Source organism: Saccostrea echinata, unplaced genomic scaffold (assembly GCF_033153115.1).
Source record: "Saccostrea echinata isolate AGI-Se365-2 ecotype Australia unplaced genomic scaffold, CSIRO_AGI_Sech_v1 ptg000054l, whole genome shotgun sequence".
In the NCBI taxonomy this organism is placed as follows: domain Eukaryota; kingdom Metazoa; phylum Mollusca; class Bivalvia; order Ostreida; family Ostreidae; genus Saccostrea; species Saccostrea echinata.
Genome location: NW_026889803.1, coordinates 36,444,353 through 36,464,649, shown reverse-complemented (window position 1 = coordinate 36,464,649; position 20,297 = coordinate 36,444,353). Strand labels below are relative to the sequence as shown.

At 32.4% G+C, this 20,297-nt stretch overlaps 1 protein-coding gene across 1 annotated transcript; it reads left to right on the top strand.

Annotated features, from left to right (window-relative positions):
* The first annotated feature begins 1,768 nt into the window (after positions 1-1,768).
* On the top strand, positions 1,769-5,479 carry LOC133205952 (tyrosinase-like protein 1). Its single transcript, XM_061341851.1, has 4 exons — positions 1,769-2,212; positions 2,787-2,914; positions 3,311-3,501; positions 3,991-5,479. Exons 1-4 carry the CDS (start codon positions 1,790-1,792, stop codon positions 5,379-5,381), a joined length of 2,133 nt encoding a protein of 710 aa, XP_061197835.1. The 5' UTR covers positions 1,769-1,789; the 3' UTR covers positions 5,382-5,479.
* The last annotated feature ends 14,818 nt before the right edge of the window (positions 5,480-20,297 follow it).

Sequence of the window (20,297 nt, the reverse complement as noted above, 5' to 3'; positions counted from 1 at the left end):
TCTATGCATTTTTTTTTTACTCTTATTTACAATTCGATGATTATGATGACAAATCTGATATCGCAAGAAAAGATCGATCTATAATGTAAACTTATATAAAATTTACAAATTTACAAATTTATTAAAAAAAAAAAAAAAAAAAAAAAAAAAAAAAAAAAAAAAAAAAAGAATTAAGTGGCGCCATGATAAATAGTTTTACACGCTAGCTGTACACACACATTTACTCTATGATTTTGGCGCCAGTCATGGATGCCAATTGTTTTGAATTTAATTTCGCTTGCAGATACATTTTTTTCCTTAAAGAATATCTTATATTTTTAGCTGCTGATACATTTATGATCATTTCCAGTTATTTTTTTTAAAATATATTTAAAATATACATACACAGAGAATTGGAACCCGGAAGTGCTTCGCCATTCAATTATCTATTAAAATGTTTAAGTCGGAACATTTGAACTCAAACCACATCAATAAATGACGTTGAGCATATTTTCTTCAATACTTGCACATTAAAAATCATTTGTTCTATGAAATCACAGAAGTGGACAACACAATACAATATAACTTCGACTACGTATATGTAGTTGTGGTTGAAGTGTAATGAAACACTGACATATTTAATTTATTTAATTTGCTGTTACCGTTCAATTTTTTTTTATAGATGTATATCATTCCATCTTGCGTTTTGAAATAAAAATTAAGGGAAAAATATGTTTTATCCTTAATATTTCTCAGGGGGATTTTCCTAAAAAAAAAATTACAGAAATTACGCTTATGTAATTTTCCAGAAATCTAAACTTCCACACGTCACATTGATATTAATTATTTACAAAAAATGTCTAGTTTTTCATACGTCATACGAGATTGATATTAATTATGAATTAATGCATATGTTTGCAAAGGAGTGCATTCATTAATGTTAAAAAAAGTAATTTATTAATCTGTTCACCTGAATTAAACATTTGTTGACGAATTGCTTAATATAAAGTTAACAAATTCGATTGTACCGCCCAGTACATTAGTAAATGCACTTCTTCGTTTTATAATTATTCAAAATTTTGAAATTCCCCGGAGCATTGCTATAAATACTCCACTGTGTGATTAGGTGTTTAATTGAGGAGTAACAAGTAATAGGTAAGGAATTTAGTGAACTATCATTGATATAAGTAAAATACATATAGAAAAATGAGTTAGAAAAGAAAATTAATATGAAATATCTTGTTATTTTATACATCTAAAATTTCACATGCATTGTAAATTTATAAAGTTTGAATTCTAATCAAGTTATTATTTTCAATAATTGTAATTTTTACATTATTGTAAAACCGTATTGACTCTATTGACAAATATCCCCATCAGTCAATATGCAACAACAGGGTCCAGCGTCGGAAGAGATGCAATATAGATTCTGAAACTTTTTTTAAATTTATTTATTGAATAATAATATTAATTCTTAGTTACTTTGCCCTCATCTAAATGATTAAAACCGCCTAACCGTCACTTTCATAAGGACATCTTTTGTGAACAAAATCTTGACGTGCCTTAACATGGTGTCTTTCAATGTTATTAAAGTGATACTCGTATGTTTTCTTATTATTTCGCTTCTGTTCAAATCATATGACTAATCATTTGTCTGTGTAGCAAAGAGACGTGAGAGGGATTCCTCTTTATTGTATGTTAATCACAGGACAGTACATGCACCGCTATAAATAATTGTTGAAAACAGTAGAAACTTATATGTGCAGAATTTCTAATCAGCAGTTTTCTATTTACGAAACGTAGAGAGAAGATGCTGAGAATTGATCCTTTCTTTATTGCAACGTTTCTTGGAGTACTAGGACTGGTTCATTCACTTCTAAAACCAATCCCCCTCCCGACCAATTTACAAGAATGTTACAAATTCCGTTCCTTCAACATGACGCCATCTGATTCGGATGCCATAAGAATTCAGAACGTTTGCTTTAGAAATTACGAATACAAGCAAATCGCTGCTGGTAAGGTTTGGTCTGGTCCAAACATTACACAAGAAGGAATCAACTATATTGATGGCTTATTCCGTCAAATATTTACCGAAGCGAGAGAAGTAGAAAGATACTACAGTGGTAGAAGACATAAAAGACAGATAAGGCGTCCATGGAGATACAGACAGGAAGTGCGCAGTGGGAATGCCTTTCGTCGGTTCGCAAATTGCATAAACCGACTTCAGAATCAGGTACATTTTAAAAATCTATTGAAACAATGGAATTTTCAAGTCTTATTTTTTTACGCTTGTGAATGAAAAACTCATACAATTCTAATTGAATTATTGAAAAGATTAGCAGTATAATAGTGTAATGATCGGTCAAGTTAAGGTTATTGATATGAAATAATAGAGGTCAAGGTTATTCTTATGTAATGATCCAGGTCAAGGTAATTTATTTGACTTTTGAAGACTTTTTATTTGAACACTTTCATGTTCAACATAACATATAAGGGTTACTAATCAAATGGTCAGTGAAATAATTCATAATGCTTAGAGAATACATGACTGTGATAATGTCATAATCAGAGAAATTATTTTTTGATGCAAACATGAAACTAATTTTGATTTTAAGTCAAAGATTATGTCTTAAATAATATTTAACAATATATGAAAAAAATCTTTTAGAGAAATTGAACTTGTGGAATGATGTTACTTCGCAGAGTTTGCACAGCAGACCTCAAAAATACCCGTTGTAAAACCTTTAGTTGACTTACTCTGTAAAATATTAAATTGTAGTAAAATCTCAAGGATGAAGATTTTCTAGTTTGTAGAACCGCGGGATGCCGGGCGCAACACTTATCAAACCCTAGCTGTTTTTCACTCGGGACCAGCGTTGGACACTGCCCATGATGGACCTGGTTTCACCCCTTGGCACAGAATTTATCTGCTGCTGTAAGTTATTTCAGCGTTGTAAACTGATAATACAATTATTAGTAATTCAATCAATCCTTCATATTTCTCAAATAACAATTATTTAACATCTGATGTAGTTACATCATTGTTGTTTTTTGTTGCATTTCAAATGCTATGCCCTACTTGAACCAGTTTCTCCGGCTATGGAATACTTGTATAAAAATCGTGCAATCAATATAATGAATATCATAACGCCCTACATATATATATATATTAAAATAGAATATCTTCAATTCTCTGGTCAAAAATAATACATTTCAAGTTATTTATTTAAAAAGGCTGCTTAAAACATGTACATCTTTAGTGATGTAATGTGATACATGTTAGACTACATTTGAATGCAGAGTCATTAAATTGGACTGTCCCTGTTTTCAGCTTAGAGTCAGCATGTGGAGTTCCCATCCCTTATTGGGATTCATCAGTGGATCATGATATGGGAGATCCAACAGAGTCAGTCCTTTGGAGCGACCAGTTCTTCGGAAACGGTGACGGAGTTGTTAATCGCGGGCCTTTTCGAAATATGCGTACAATCCTTGGTGGGCCAGTAATCAGAAACATTGGAACAGGTGAGCAGAAAAAAAATGTCGCAAGATTCAACTTGAAGAATAATATGCATGTTTTTGGTCTTTCTGTCTGTCTGTCTGTCTGTCTGTGTATTTATCTGTTTGTCCGCAAAAACTTTAACCTTTGGTCATAAACTGTACACCATTCTAACCTAGCTAAAACCAATCGCCTCTAACAATTTCAAAGTTTTGTCTAAGTGGGAAGACTTCATATTTTTTACCCTATGACCTATCCTACTTTTATCCTACTTTCGAAAAAGATGCAATACAGGGGCATCAATGTTTCACAAACATATCTTGTTTTCTCTTAAAGATATTAATTTTTTTTATTTTGTAAGAAATATCAGCTAATAGATGGTTTGCTTACAGTAAAAAGATATGCTGCCGGAATAATTAGCTATATGAAGTAAAAATATTCAATTCACATATTTAAAGGCATTTTTACTTTACCTCATGTGTTATAAAATATACAATATTTCATTTATTCTATAGGCGACAGCGCCCTGTTCACCAAGGATGGTGTCAGAGCAGTTCTTAGTCGAAGAAATTACGAGGACATAATGGAGCCTAAAGAAGGAGCGGAATATATGTTCAGTTTGGAAGGTCATCATAATGGCCCGCACGTCTGGGTCGGAGGTCACGTTGCTAGCCTTAACACTGCACCATATGATCCAGTGTTTTACATGCACCATGCATTCGTTGATGCAGTCTGGGAAAGGTTTCGAGAACAACAAAGAGCAAACGGAGTAAATCCAGAAACAGATTACCCCGCCACTTATCCAGATGGACACGGTCCTGATGTCATGATAGATTTCAGACCATACGTCAATCAAATACCCAATAGCTTTGCCATGTTAAACTTCATAGCAAATCTCGTCAGATACGAACCATTCCCTGCCTGTGATAATCAATGTAATCGAAGTCCCCATTTGCGGTGCGATCGGACTCGGCGTGCACCAACTTGTGTGTCACGAGAACGAAGAGGTGCACCCCCACAAATGTTTCAAGCAGGTGCTGCATCTAGAAGCGCTGCATTTAGTCGCACTGCGACAACACGATCACAATCTTTGGCTGTAGCTGAAGCTGCAGGACCTATACCTGCTGGTCCCAAGTTTCGTAGCTCGCCAATACGTGATACACGGAATCGAGCAAGCAGCATAGGAACTGCCCCTGTTGCACCGGAAATACAAGCTGCCAGAGCACAAGTCAGACGAGTTGTTCAAGCACGTGTTCGACGTGATATTTCTGAAGCAACTGGAAATGATACATTCAGCAGTGATAATCATCAGTCTGTTTCGTCTCTTCAACGATCTTTTACAAATACCTTTTTAATGGACGGAAAAGTAGATCTAAAGAGATGGGTTTACGTGCCAATTCGTATTGTGTATACTAGGTCTCCCAATGTAGACGGTATCGATCCAACAATACTCAGAAATGTAGACTTGTCTAAAGATTCTTGCCAAGCAGCTCAATCAGGGGCTTTAAAGGTGTTTGTAGCTTCCAATGGTTTGAATTATTATGGTTCATATAAAGAGTTCGTGATAATAGATGAGAGGCAACCGGTGTCCATTACAACAACTGCTGTAGGAATAAAGAACCCGGATTATGGCGAAGGAGAGGTTCTGTTCACCGCATATGACTCTTGTGGAAGACCATGTCGTCCTCTGTGTTTGACGGAAACCAAAGGACAACAGAAATATAAGGCTTGTTCTGGAGCTTTTAAGATCTCGTCTGCTCGCCCGGAAATGTACAGATCTACATACAAGGATGCTCTTGCTGGTGATTTGTTGTCACAAAACTTGTTTGATACATATTCGTACTACTCACAAACGCCTATTACTTTTGCATGTGACAATAATAAGAAATGGCCATGGGAGTATTAGTCTTTGTTAGACAATATGTGTTGATTTATGATTGGTTAATTTTTTTTTATTTTATAAATGTTTTTGTTGAATAAATTATTTATATGTATGTTACATTATTTATGAATTAGCTTCTTTTAATACTCACTTTAGTCAAGTGTCCAGTTTAATTTTTTTTTCTTTCCCAGAATATGATTTTTCAATGGAAGTTCCTTATCTTTACGGTCGTCGTGTTTGAATAGATAAATTCCTCTCATAAAATACAAATTAGAAGTGAAATCATATCAGAATCATTATTTTAATCCTAATATCATATACCAGTTTAAGTTTTTTAGGGGAGGGGGGGAGGAGGTTTGAATATTTTCCGAACGTCGAAGTTTGGTTTTAAACGAAATTTCGATTGTGATGAAGTTGAAGAGTCGTTTTTCCTTGTTCTTGATTGACGTGAATACACGATTCCACTGTGTATATTTTGTGACTGCTGGGTAGTTTGTCACCTTGTGCATCCAACTTCAAATAAAATTAGGTTTTAAAATTTCATATTTGGATGTTAACATGTTTATTTATAAGCACATGCAGATATAACGCAAATAACACTCGCACAAATGATATTGTCTTAGACCTATACACGTCTTCTTTAAAGATATAATAGTAAGTGCAAAAAAATTGTCTTTTAACACAAGATTGTATACGAAGGTAGCTGCAGAGACCTCTAAAGCATTTTTTTTTATTTTTGGCAAACAAGAAAACATTTAAAGATATGATGATGTTAAAACTTTCGGCTGCTCGTGCGAGTTAAAATTTTGCTCTATCAACCGAACCTTGCATTTAAACCAATCGAACGAGTTCCTTTTTTGGTCTATTTCAACGAAAATGCTTCAATATTCATGTCGTCAATCACAAATTTTCTAGACCGCTGATTTTTATTTATAGAAAGGGGAAAAAAATTATCAGGTGTTAAAATAAAGTGTTGCGTATTTTGTTCATAAAAGATTAAGATTGATAAAGAGTCAAGATAACAAAATAACATACGTGTATCCAACATCATTGTTTACATTAACATGTATTTTCTTCATTCACTTTTGATTGCACATTTTAACATGATGCCTCAACATATACTTGAAACTTTTTTCAAAATGATTAGAAATATTATTCGATTTTTAGCTCTACTGGTCAGAGACCAGAAGAGCTTATCTGATAGTAAGGTGTCCGTCGTCCGTCCGTCTGTCTGTCCGTCCGCCTGTAAACAATTTTTCAAAACGCTACTCCTCCTACAGTTTTGATTTCAATATAACTTGGTACATAAGTAGACTACACAAGATACATAATTCTGTATATCGGTTTTTGATTTCAATGAACGGTGTTGCCATGGTTACTAAAAATAGAATTTTTTGGGAAATACATTCAAAATGCTACTTCTCCCACAGTTTTGATCTGATATCAATATAATTTAGCACACAAGAAGACTATACTAAGATACATAATTCTGTGTATCGGTTTTTGATTTCAATGAACGGTGTTGCCATGGTTACAAAAAATAGAAATTTCTGTGAAAATTTTCAAAACGCTACTCCTCCTACCGTTTTGGTCCGATTTCAGTACAACTTGGCAAACAAGTAGACTACATTAAGATACATAATTCTGTATATTGATTTTTGATTTCGATGAACGGTGTTGCCATGGTTACTAAAAATAGAAATTTCCTTGAAATACCTTCAAAATGCTACTACAGTTTTGGTCTGATTTTAGTATAACTTAGCACATAAGTAGACTACACTAAGATACATAATTCTCTGTACCAGTTTTGGATTTCGATGAACAGTGTTGCCATGGTTACTAAAATTAGAAATTTTCTTGAAATACTTTCAAAAAGCTACTCCTCTTACATTTTTTGTCTGATTTTAGTATAACGTGGCATACAAGTAGACTAGACTGAGATACATAATTGATGATTGCAATAAATTTTGCCACATAAAGACACTAAACCAAGGATCATTATTCTATTTATTGCTGTTGCAAAGTTTCAAGTCCAAGTGCTACTTTTATCTTCCCTTATAAGTACAACCAGTAGAGCTACAGTCTCGTCAGAAACTTCTGGGTTTTTTTGTTAATTTACTTTTGTTTGTTTTATATTTTCCCCTCTTTTTCTGATTTCTTTGAAAAGGGGGCTTTGCAGTTAGTACATGTATTCTTATTCTTATATAAGTTATAGTGGGGTCATAGTAAACTGGGTTTCAGATGACGATTCATCTTGAAGTTAATGATGCATACTTACATGTAGTTGTTTTCCATCATAACAATTCTCCAGCACTCTGACAGATGTGTCTAAAAATTTGAGCAGACTTTAGCAATTTTTTAAATTAATTACGATCTTTTAAGGATACACCAAAGGTTTCCAAATGCCAGAATTTAATTTGCATGTAATTCTTTCATTATCAAAGATACCATAATAAAAGTATATATCATTTGAAAGCTTGTTAAATTTACTATTTAACTATCATAATTTAAACTTTAATTAATAACTTATTTAAAAACTATTTAAATATTATTGTAAATTTTAGTACATGAATAATTTATAAATCAACTTTTCTGTATTTCACCCCTCAAAGTGGTCATTTTGCCTCAAGGTAGATTAAAGATTGAACTCGTACAAACTGTATCTCAGATTTTTGTTAAATCTTCTAATTCAAAAGTTACAGCCATTTGCTCTTCAATGTTACCAATTTATTAGCCTAATTTAACATTTCCCTCAATAATTCCAAAACTAAGCTAGATATCAAAAATCTGAGATACGGTTTTTTGAAAACACATTTTCAGAGAAGCAACACATCCAATTTTTTGAGATAAGGGTGTGAATCCTTTGAAATAATACCACAAACTGTCTGATCTTACTTTACAGTAGAGGGCAAAAACCCATTACACAACAAAATCTGCCAAAGCTAGGAATGTATGACACCTCGGAGATTCAGCTTTAGATACCTGTCACTTAGCCATATTTCCTATGCATATTCACAAGAATGAGATGTTCTTTTCTGTATTTAGATGCTTTTAATTAAGTAAAATAGGTTCAATTCTGAATCAGAAAAAATTCCCGGCAAAATGGCAAGAGCTTAGCTCCACCTCCTATTTTATGGTCATCAGTGATCTATTAGATCTCCTTCTCTAAATCTAGAGTCCCTGTAGTTTAATTACTGATAACCTCTATGTGGCTAGTGAAGAATTCCCCAAGTGGTCACAGTGATTTATTGCGTCTTTCATGAGCAGGCAGTCACAGATCAAATCAGAAGCTTCAATAACGGAACATTCACATGTGGTAGTGTTTATGTTTCATTATTGTTAAATAATTAGAAAACCATTTCATGATTACCAAGAATTTTACACGCATTATAAAGCAGTGATTAACTTCTTTTTCCTAACCAAAAATCTCAAAATTGTTGAAAATCTTGAAAAAAAGCCTTTGGTGTACCCTTAATTCTATATATACATGTATATGAACATGTACCTTCGTGTTAGCTAATTTTGCCTTTGTTTACCTTTATGTATTCAATGTACACGAGCAAACAGGGATGTATTTCTGAATTTACTGAAAACATCCCTCAAAATAGTAATATCTTGCTGACCGAATAAAGTGGAATGGTTTAAATCTAAATGTGATGATCAGAATCTTTTCATAGACAAGTAAAAAGAAAAAAAAATAAGTATGAACAACGTAATGCCAACCACTGATAATTAAAATCAAATTGACAAGTGAGATTTTATGATCAACAATTAGATTTAAAATTGTTTTTGATCTCTGTTCAAAATGAAAAAAATCTTATGGCCTTCACTATTGAGATTTATATTAAGATAAGAATTGTACAACTTCATTCCTCAGTTCTGAACTTTCTCCTTTCGTTTTCAAAAATTATAACCGAAACACATTTTTTTTCACAAATGTTTTCGATTTGCAAAATATTTGCAATTCTTATAATCGAGAATTCATAGTGCTTCTAACTAATTAATTTTTCAATTGCGAGTTCAACAACAGGTATATTAATTACTGTATAACAGTGTATATATGGAGGATTATTTCCTTGTACTGTTCAAAAAAGTAAGATATTCAATTTGACTTAATAATAAAAAAAAAGGATTTTAATGAATATAAGCTAATTCTACTAAATATCAATTTCATAAGATATGTTTCCGCAATTTTAAAAAAAATTGTTGATTTCAGTGGTTATTCTTTTTTCACATAAAACTGCATGTTTGTACATTGAGCACGCCCAATTTATTTCAAGACTATTAATCACAATTCTGAAAATTAATAGGCTTGCTTTGCTAACAATGCTAGAATCTGTAGATTGCAACAAAAACGCATAATTTTTTTTCCGTCTTTTTTATTTGTTGTCTTCAGGATAAGCTACACTTTCCAAAAATAAAAGAAAAAGTCGTAGGTTAAAAAGGATTTTAGCAAGGACATACATGTAATAAGAGGTCCAGGAACTCGTTAAATCACTGCTCTTCGTGAATTATGCATCTTATAAGTGAGCCAATATTATAATCGTCTATTAGATCTTAATTACATGTAACTGTGAAATAAGTTACATACGCTTAAATTTTAAAAACCCAGGGGTTGGGGGGGGGGGGGGGCTACTTTAGAATACATTTTAAAGGAGATGGGTGAACAAGGTGTGCAGAATGCCTATAGCTTCGGATATATAAAAATCCCATTTAATCTGTGAATTTAGCATTTAAGTAAAGTTTTCATTAATGAAATTTATGAAATTATGATAAACAAAACTTTTCTTAGGAAAGTTTTCTTGGCAAAATTTATTCTGTTATTGAAAAATAATATAGTATTCATGGGGTTCAAAAGCTAGCAATAAAAAACCTGAGTATCATTTTCCTTCGAGATTAAGCACGCTAACCACTATGCCTCTCAGCTCCTGATGAGTAGTGGCATTTAAATCATGATTGTGATGTGACCCTTCACTAAATGGACTTCAAGTATTTCTCGGAAAGAAGTGAATATTGTGTCATAAAAGTTTATTTTTAAAGTATATTGGGTCTTTGCTCCATGATTTTGTTAACAAAAAATGTATATTTTAACTTAAACTTTGAGGATAATCCTTCAAAAAAAAAAAAAAAATGGAGCGAAGACCCACTCATATGTATGCAATTTCAAAGGCAAATAATTTCTATCTTTGTGAGATTTTTGCAAATTGTGGAGATTTTACATAAAGTATTCTTTAATGTTAGATGAAATATAAAAAAATTGTTATAATTGTCATTTAATTTTTCACCTTTATGTTTGTCGCACTATAGGCATTTCGCTCGTCTTGTTCTCCCGTCTTCTTTGTTCAATTTGAAGAGCTATTTTAAAGGAGAATTGGCTTATTTTTAACACTTTACGATAGAAAATTATATTGTAAGGAATAAATTTAATAGCTACCCAAGTTATACATGTATCACCTGGGTTGGAATAGTTGACGGCTTTTTCATATAAACTGCTACGCTGTTTATAAAGCGTAAACAAAATAACTAAGGTATAGCTATTAAATTCATTTTTTATGTATACTCTGCTTCAATTTTCTTGGACATAAAATCTTGTTTTTTATTAATACATTATCTCAATCTTTTTACCTGTGAAATTCTCATCGGTTATAAAAGATTTTTTTTTTTGAACTGATTGAGTCTTGGTTAACCCAAGAGGTTCATAAATCTATACACCTTGCCCTAACTTTATACATAAAATGTAAAAATAAAAGTATACAGTAGTGTTAGACTTGTACAAGTGATATCTACGTCTCGATTCTTTGCAAGAGAAGACCATATAGGATTGACATTTCCCTTTTCGTCATTAACAATTTCGTATACAGGATATACGAAGATACATAGTAGAAGTGTGTTGCGTATTTCCTGATCATTGGCCAAATTTGAAAATACTACAAGTATAAATATTTCCCCGGTGCGACAGCTTCACAATTAAACATTCAGTCTTCAAACATTTCGATCTTTATTGAAGTAAATATTTAACCTACAATTCGAGCTCAACCTTTCATCTGAAACACATCAACAGAACAAAACACAAAGAAAACAAAGAAAATTGGTATTGAAGCCGAGAAACATGTCCATGGTTTGACAAATACTAGTAAAATACTAGTAAGCGAAAAATTTCAATCAAAACAATATTTTCTTTCATATTTCAGTCAACATTACAATACAAACTAGATCGATCCCCCAACTTCAACGCGTTTCATGGTAGCGTGCATACACCAAAGAGAACATAATTGAGAATTTCTTCATACTATTACACAGTCATACAATTTCTCCTTACGAGTTGGTCTTCGCTCCACTTTTTGGAAGCACATCTTCAAAATATGCGTAAAAATGTATACATTTTTTGGTTAACTAAAGCAAAGGGCAAGGACCCACATGCACTATATACTTTAAGAAAACCCTTTTGTGACACAACATTGGTACGTGTACATGTATCTTTCAGAGAAATATTTGAAGTTCAGTTTTTCAAAGGTCATCTAACAAACAAGATTTAAATGCCACTACCAACTGATTGTGTGGTACAGTGGCTTTCGTGTCAATCTCGAAAAAAAAATTGATACGCAGGATTTTTATTGCTTGGCAGGAACCTGAAGAAAACCGCGTCTTTTTATGATAGAATTATTTGCTGCGATAATTTTTACGCCGAAAAGTTTTGTTTGTCTTAGTTTCATGCCTTGCATGGATTTCAGATCGTTATGTTTTTTGTTCTTCAATTCATACATGCACATTTTTTATATTAAATTGAAATATTATTTGTATATTCACATATTTTTTTTCCAAATTTTACATTACTGTTAACGAATTTAAGAGATTTTGAGCTATGAAATCTCAAAAAAAGTTCCAGAGTAAAGTTTCACAGTAAATAAAAGTTTTCACTATACTTTACTATAGTAAACTATAGTTAACTATAGTAAATTTTTGTTAGGGTTCTTCTCATTCAATGCCATTTTCTTATAATTCGAATTTTCATCACTGTTTAAAAATGGTAATTGAGATGCATTTGGATTTGTAGTCAATGAAGCATGCAAAATAGTACAAGTAGATGTTTAAGTTCATTAGAATATTTTTTGAATGCCCTATTGTGTGTTTTCTGGAACTACTGAATCATACATAATTCCAAGAAGTCCTTCAGTTTGAGTAATATTCCTGTATGCAGCAGTTGTTTGTCATCATAAAAAATTCTTTGACAGTTTTCTCTCTACGAGATCCTTCAAAATAAGAACAGACTTGACAAGTTTCTATCACAAATATAGCCATCGATCATACGCACACCTATATATCACGTTCTGGTGTCTTTGGGAGAGGTTAACTGTGATCCAGTGTTAAATGTATAAACTCTTTGGAGTCTGAAAACATCCAGCTTTAATATACACTGTATATATCAATGACATACTATATCAATGTATATTGTCATTATTCACTTACGTTTGGCCATGCTTAAAATTATTTAAATGCAGAATCTTAAGGAATAAAAATTTATTTGAAAGTCTCTTTGTTTTTATATTAGCTAAAAAGCGAAAGTGAATACTTGCTGCATTTATTTCAACTTCAGTTTCGAAATCGGTGTTTTCTCCTTTCAGATGGGAAGAAATTTTTTTTTATATAATGGATTATTTCTGCGCTTGTTGAATGTTTACAAAATGTTGCGATTCTATCAAAGTCAAAATTAAGAATCATGAAATATTTGAAATGTGAATACTTTCTATTCTTAATATCAGTTTTTCAGAATTTTTGAAGCACAGAAATTATCTGCATCACAGAATAAGATTCACTTCTTACTTAATTTTGATTCGTTGATTTGATCCGTAAGTCAAACCTATGTTTGAAAGGGTTCCTTTGTAGTGTTTGAAAAATGAATCATTTACTGTTTTATCATTTATTTTAATTCATTTATATTATTCAGAGCAAATCAGGACAAACGTGCAGCATATTTCTCGGCGCTAGATTTAAAATATCAAAGCAATTTCGCAACTGCGCATACCTCTGTAAGCTAAGTCAATTAATTTTATTTGTGACACATTAAGGTTTTTAAGATGCACAGCGGTTAACCGATAAAAGCCATAAAGGCTGGAAGGAAGAATAGGCAGAATGGAAATATGTCTTCATGTTTGCTTTTGATTGTTGTTTGAAATTAAAGTACATCTAATTATGTAAGACTTAGTGAAAAATACACATCGATCAATTTCTTTAAAATTTGGACAAGAAGGATGTGGCGCATTTAACACACACAAAAAATCATTGGAGAGTGGTATCATTTAGAGGTATCAAAACGTTCCATAAAGACAAAAAACCACAAGATGATTTATCACTTAATTTATATGTACCAAAATGTAGGTACGGAAATACGACCAATGATTCCCAATCTGCTGAGTCACCTAGTCAATGGTAGAGAGAAGATATTCTCCAAAATCTCATTAGCCAAAAGTTCAAATGAGATACCCCAACTGAAGTTAATTATCAGTCCATCTATCTTTATGTACATATTACTGTTCGTCTATCTGCATTTTTCACCTCTCGCCAATATCCACAGGACAAATCATTTTTTTAAATAACTTAAGTATGAAACAAGTTTGGGGTTACAGTGTAACATTATTTCTTTTAAAGCGATTTTCATTTCAATATTGTCATTTTGTCTTTCCATTCAAGTCTTGCGACAATTGCCTCAAAAACGAACAAGAGGTCCAGGGGCTTTGACAGTCACCTGAGTATAATACAACCCTGTAAAGATCTATGATATGGTAAATAAATTTACACTCTATCAGTAACACCAAGCATAACAAAACTATAGTGCTGAAGCTAGCTGCAGAACTGTAGCTCTTTGCTTGAGTAAATTCGGACAGATAAACCAGAGACTCTGATTTATCTGTCCGAATTTTCCAAGCAGAGAGCTACAGTTCTGCAGCTATGCTCTAGCATAAAACGCAATATTCACATTTAAGCACGATCCCCACTACATACTGGTTTCTTTTTGGTACATGAAAATATTAATACATGGCCGTAGGAACCGGGGGGGGGGGGGGCAGGGGGGCGTGTCCTCCCCCTCAATAATTTTGGCAATATATAGATTACTCTAGTAAACATAGATACTATATGCTTGTGCCCCCTCAATAAAAAACGTCCGATGACCTTTTTTTTATTTTGCTTGTCATGAATATTTTGGTAGTGGCCCCTCAACATGTATGGCTGTGCCCCCCCCCCCCAACTGAAATTGCTTCCTAATGGCCTGTAATATATATTATTATATATAAGGTATTTTGTCTCACTTTATTTATCTATTATTTACAAAATTCCCAACTTTTAGATCATAGCATTTATTTTTGTACTTGTGATGAGGTGAACAGAATATAGGTCAGAGCAAATTAAATCAGTTAGGCATTTGTCCACTTCGTGATGGGGTATGCAATATTCACTTCAAGTTTACGATAATTTCTTTACATCGTACAAAAAAACTTTGAGTAGAAAAAATGTTCAGTTTTTTCTCTTTTTTCAGAAAATTTAATTTTGTTTTGTTGTATTCAGTATCCCAATTTATATTTACAAAACGCCAACAGTTTATGATCTGAAATGCTGAAAAGGCGTCACAGGGCGTTAAAGTACATTCACTAAAAATAAAACACTTTTTTATAGCGTTTAATTAGCTTGACACATGAACTGAAGAACGGATTGTTAAACACGAGTTCATGTAAATTAGTGTATGAATTAAAAACGGAATTTTAAAGACGCGTTTATTAGTATATGAATACAAGAATCTATTAGCGAAAGAATTTTTGAAAACATTAATATGTTTATCCGGTAAATATATATTTTTTCACCCTCATGTGCATATCTCAGTGAAAATAGCAATGTCTACAAGCTTTATCATTTTAGGTATTGAATTAACATATTAAGTTGTCTATACTAAAAAGAAATCCTTTTTGAATGTTTTATTTTTTTCGAGGGAAAGTTAGTTTAATTTTTTTTTTCTAGGAATTTAAAGCAACTAAATAGCATTAGCAAATATGAAAAAAAAACACACCCCCCCCAAAAAAAAAAAAAAAACAAACAAACAAAAAAAAGAAATAAACACATTGTACCTAGGTACACAAAATACTTCTATACATAGACGACATATTTCTATAAATAATTCGACATGATTGATATATTTTCAAAGATCAGAATTGATCATGCATTTTCATTAGTGTAGTGAGAACTAATGAATAATCTTTTTATCGGTAATTAATAGATATAAATAGTATAATGATTGCAAATCAATTGGCTATGGATCCCCCAATCCGTGCTTTCCCTGGATGTTAGGCATTCCCTAAATGACAATAAATCAACACAAGAACTGCGGTGTTTTTCTCTTCTGCAAAATAGCGATAAGGTGTAATGTATTGACAATTATAATTAACTCTTTTTCATAAAATGATTTGGTGTTGTTGGTTTTTTTTTTTTGTTTTTTTTGTTTGTTTTTTTTTTTTTTGCCGAATAAAAAGATAAGTATAATCAAAGAACTCATAGTTTAATATCAGAGAAAATTTAAAGTACATTTATTAATCATTTAATCACAGGGTGATGCCATACATTCAATTGAGTGATAAGTTTTAAAAATGCAAACGTTAAAGGCATGCCACTAGTGAAATGAGTAATATCATAGGATTTTTTGAGAAGCATATTTTAGATAACTACTCATATAGCCTGACTCAAATTTTAAAAGAAAATTGAGGGTCAGTATGCATATTACTGAGTAACAGTACAATTAACTTAACCTTTTTGCACTTAATTTGTAACTTTTAGGTTAAAGCTTTAACCTTTATCATGTTTTACCAAATATAATCATGCAATTTATATATTCTTATTTAATATAAAATAGTTTGAACAATATTTAGGATTTCAAAAATCCTGCAAATGAATGTGCGTAAATTATCGTTCGACCTTTTTGCAATTATAAATTATCATATTTGGGGTATAAAAATCTAAAGACAATAAGATTAATATTTTCTTGTATCAAGCTTTTTATGACTTTAGGGCTGATCGCTTAAAATTTAATATGGAGATAATGAACAATATTCAAGCTCAAAAATCCATTCAAACTATACAAATCAGGAGCAGATCTAGAGCAAACACGGACCTCTAAAACATCAGAGGTGGGATCAGGTGCCACGGTATAGTAAGCATCCCCTCCCACCCGGTCACAGCCGCTGTGTACTCCTTGATCAGGGAAAATGGAAAAAAAAGTCCGTAGACAATTCAGCGTGTAAATAATGGCTTAACAATTAGTATGAAAAACGTCTGTCAGCATTTGACTTAATGAAAGATTGTATTTGCTGACATTGGTCATTGTATCGACCATTATGATAGAACTTGCAAAGTGACTTCAAACGAGACTGTATTCTTGTTTCATCAACTTGGTTTGTCAATAGTTTGCCTCGTTTTAGAAATTTTTCGAACGTAGATCACGCGCTTCGAATCAACTGAGGGACATAAACCCAATATGCAGGCCTGAGGGCCATAAATTGAGAACAAACTTAAGTCAAAATTTCAATCCAATATAACTTTAAATACTGGATATTGACAATGAAGCAAAATTTTCATCATATACTATACAAAATTGCAAATTTTTAAGCAAATACGTTAATAAAACTTAAGATATTAAAAATCAAAGTTTTGACTTAAGTCTGTTCTCAGTTTTATGGTCTTGGGGCCTGGTGATATTGCAACATAAGTAAGGAAAGTTGACAATTGAAAGTTGAATTTATCACGTTTATCATAAAGCTTTGTTGTTAGGTTTCCATTAACTCTTTTTCTAGTAAAATATCCAAATATGAAACAGAAATGTCAGAATCTGTGGTATCTTTTATTTCAAGCTCCCTGGGATATATCGAGTCGACACATGAATGGGAGTTTTGAAATTATTATGTCACAGGCAGACATATTATTATTGTTACATCTATAAATCTGTTTGCAGGAATACTTGTAGATGGATTGGAAAATCTTAAAGACACTTTACAATTCAAATAATCATCAAGTCCTATTGTGTGTGCAATGTTTATAATTTTCGAAATAGACGCCGTTGTCATGCAAACAGAGGAAATGTGAAAATTGAAAATCTCAATTTTCCCAGTAATCACTTTGCTGATTCTTTTGATATTGTTATTCCGTGCATCAAGTCAAACTACTAGTTTCTGCCAGTGATATGGGAATAGGTTTAAAATACTTTTTCCTATTTCTCATGAATCCAAATGACGGGGGGGGGGGGGATTTTTCCTTTTTATTTGACTGTTCTTCCCCTAAAAGTATTTCAAACTGCTTAATTTTTTTTCTTCGAAAATCAGTCTAGTATATTCTTTTCTGAATCAAATATTCTTAATGAAGTATTTTTAAAACTGTTTGATTATATATGTGCGATTAAATAAAACACACAATATAAATGAAAGAGCAGTTGACTGTCTGTACAAAAAAAAGATATACATGTACATAAATATATGCAAATTGCGCAATGCACTTAAAACAGAAACGTCCACTAAAGTGTGAGGATTGACAATGACAAGAGAGATAACTGTTTGATTGCATAAAAAAATGCTCATCTCTTGTGGATTGTCTTTAATAACACACATTTATTATGTCAATGAGTATTTGTTATATTAGATCCCTGTGTCCTTTCTGACATATTTCATTTTTCCAAATAAAATTTGCAACATGACTATTAAATTTTATTTGGTAAAATGAAATATGTTAGAAAGGACAATACCTTAAAATATACTTTTATTACACAACATTCGTATCTTTCGAGAAATATTTGAAATCCATTTGGGTCAACATCTTAAACATGATTTATTTTAAATGCCGATATTTGTTCTGAGCAGTATCACTCCTTCTAATGTGTTCGGAACCTTTTATTCTTCGGCATTCTGCAAATTATTATACCGAGCAGTTCGCAGTACATGTAGCTTTGGTGAGATCTAGCGAGACTCTTCATGGATAGTGTAATTAAATTTATTCACGGAAGTGAGGCTAGGAAGTAACTAGCTGGAGATATGGTAACAGAAAAGTTATGTTACGTTTAAGTTTTCAACACTGTATAATATCAGTGAAAATGTACATTAATCGGTCTAGAATTCATTCAAATTTCTTCAATAAGTATTCTTTATGGCATTATTTTCTACAATTTTGTATTAAAATTTCTTTTTGGACAAACATGTTTGCATAGAAACTACATTTTCTAGCGTCAGACTAAATTTACATGCTAAAAGGGAAACCAGTCTTGACTTAAAATGAATGATTAATGGGAATTTTTTTTTCTGCTATAGGAGAAAAAATCCCACAGGACAATTTTTCTCCCACAGGATAATGGTGAGATATTGGTTAGGAGAGAAAATCCCACCATTATCCCATGGGATTTCCTGATTGCAGGTGTAATATCTTTTAAACTAGAAGATATTCAGGTGTAAAGGATGGTCCATGTCATATGATTTTAAAAATCCCACCAAATGACATATATGGTGTCCATGTATCTTTGGAAAAGTGGTTGGCGAAAGTCCGGACAAATGTCGTGTCCGGAGTTAAATGTCGCACTGTTTTGGGTTACTACAAACACTACAGAAATTTTACGTTTGGAAAAGATAAAGTCTACTCGCAGTTGGAAAAACACATTGATAATTTTTTAAATGCATCTTACAAATGAAAAAGAATATAATCCTTGTTATCTATTATTTCCATGCTCACAATTACAAACAATTCATTTAAGAAATAAACGTAGAACTCTAGGTTTCTCGAAACCATATTTAGCTCATTTAAATATGTCTAAGAGATGCTGTTCCTTCTTCTTATCCTTACAGCGCTGGTGTTCTTTGCAAAAAACATTCAGAACGTGGCACAGAGTATCTTTTATAATGTACATTATTATACTTTCATGTTAAACTCTAAAATCTGATTGGTTTAGACGCATTTAATGTTACCCTCAGCCTTAGCAACACACTTGACAACGGTTAACACAACGATGTAAATTATGCGCGTACGGTTCGCCGTAGAATTTTTAAAAAGGTCAATTGTGCCTCTGAACTTGATGTCAATCAAAGCTTGCGTCCGATGTAGCTATTAAAATTGAAAACAACAAACCACCGACGAAAAACGCTTGCGAGTGCAGAAATAATGAAAGTTTAGATGATTATAAGGACTCTCTGAGTATCAAATAAACAATAAAGAGGTCGGTAATTCTTTTTCGAAGCTTTCTTATTGAGAAAAACAGAAGCGGGGAGTTTGAAAGCTTTCTAAACGTGATCTTGATGACGATCCACGAATTTTGTTGATGACATCCTATATCAATAGACATTCAGTATAATAAAATAAATAGCGCACACTTTTGAGGGTACATGTAACAGTATACAGTTAAAGTATATCATTGAGGGAGTTAGCAAGATTCCAGTTCCCCAAGACCAGGACTACTTCCCGAGGCGAAGCCGAGGGAAATAGTCCTGGTCGAGGGGGAACTGGAATCTTGCTAACTCCCGCAATGATATACTTCTAAATGTTTTATTATACCGATACAAACGTAAAATTTAGAGGATTCAGATAGCGTGATTTCAAAGCAGGGATTAGCTCACTGAACTAACACACGGGGATTAGTCCATTCACGTATCATACCAATATAAAAGAAAAATCTAGAGGATTACGGATAACCGGGAATTAGCTTTCGAAGCAGGGATTAGCTCACCTGACTAACGCACGGGGATTAGTCCATTCATAACGATAACGATTTCTAGGGAATAACGATTTCATAACGATTTCTAGGGAATAAGTCACATCTAACGATCTAATGTTATATAGGGAAAAATCAGTAGAGGTATAATAATTGATATTGACACCCCTTGGAAAACCATTGTCAACCTTCGCTGACGCGTTGGTTGACAATGGTTTTTC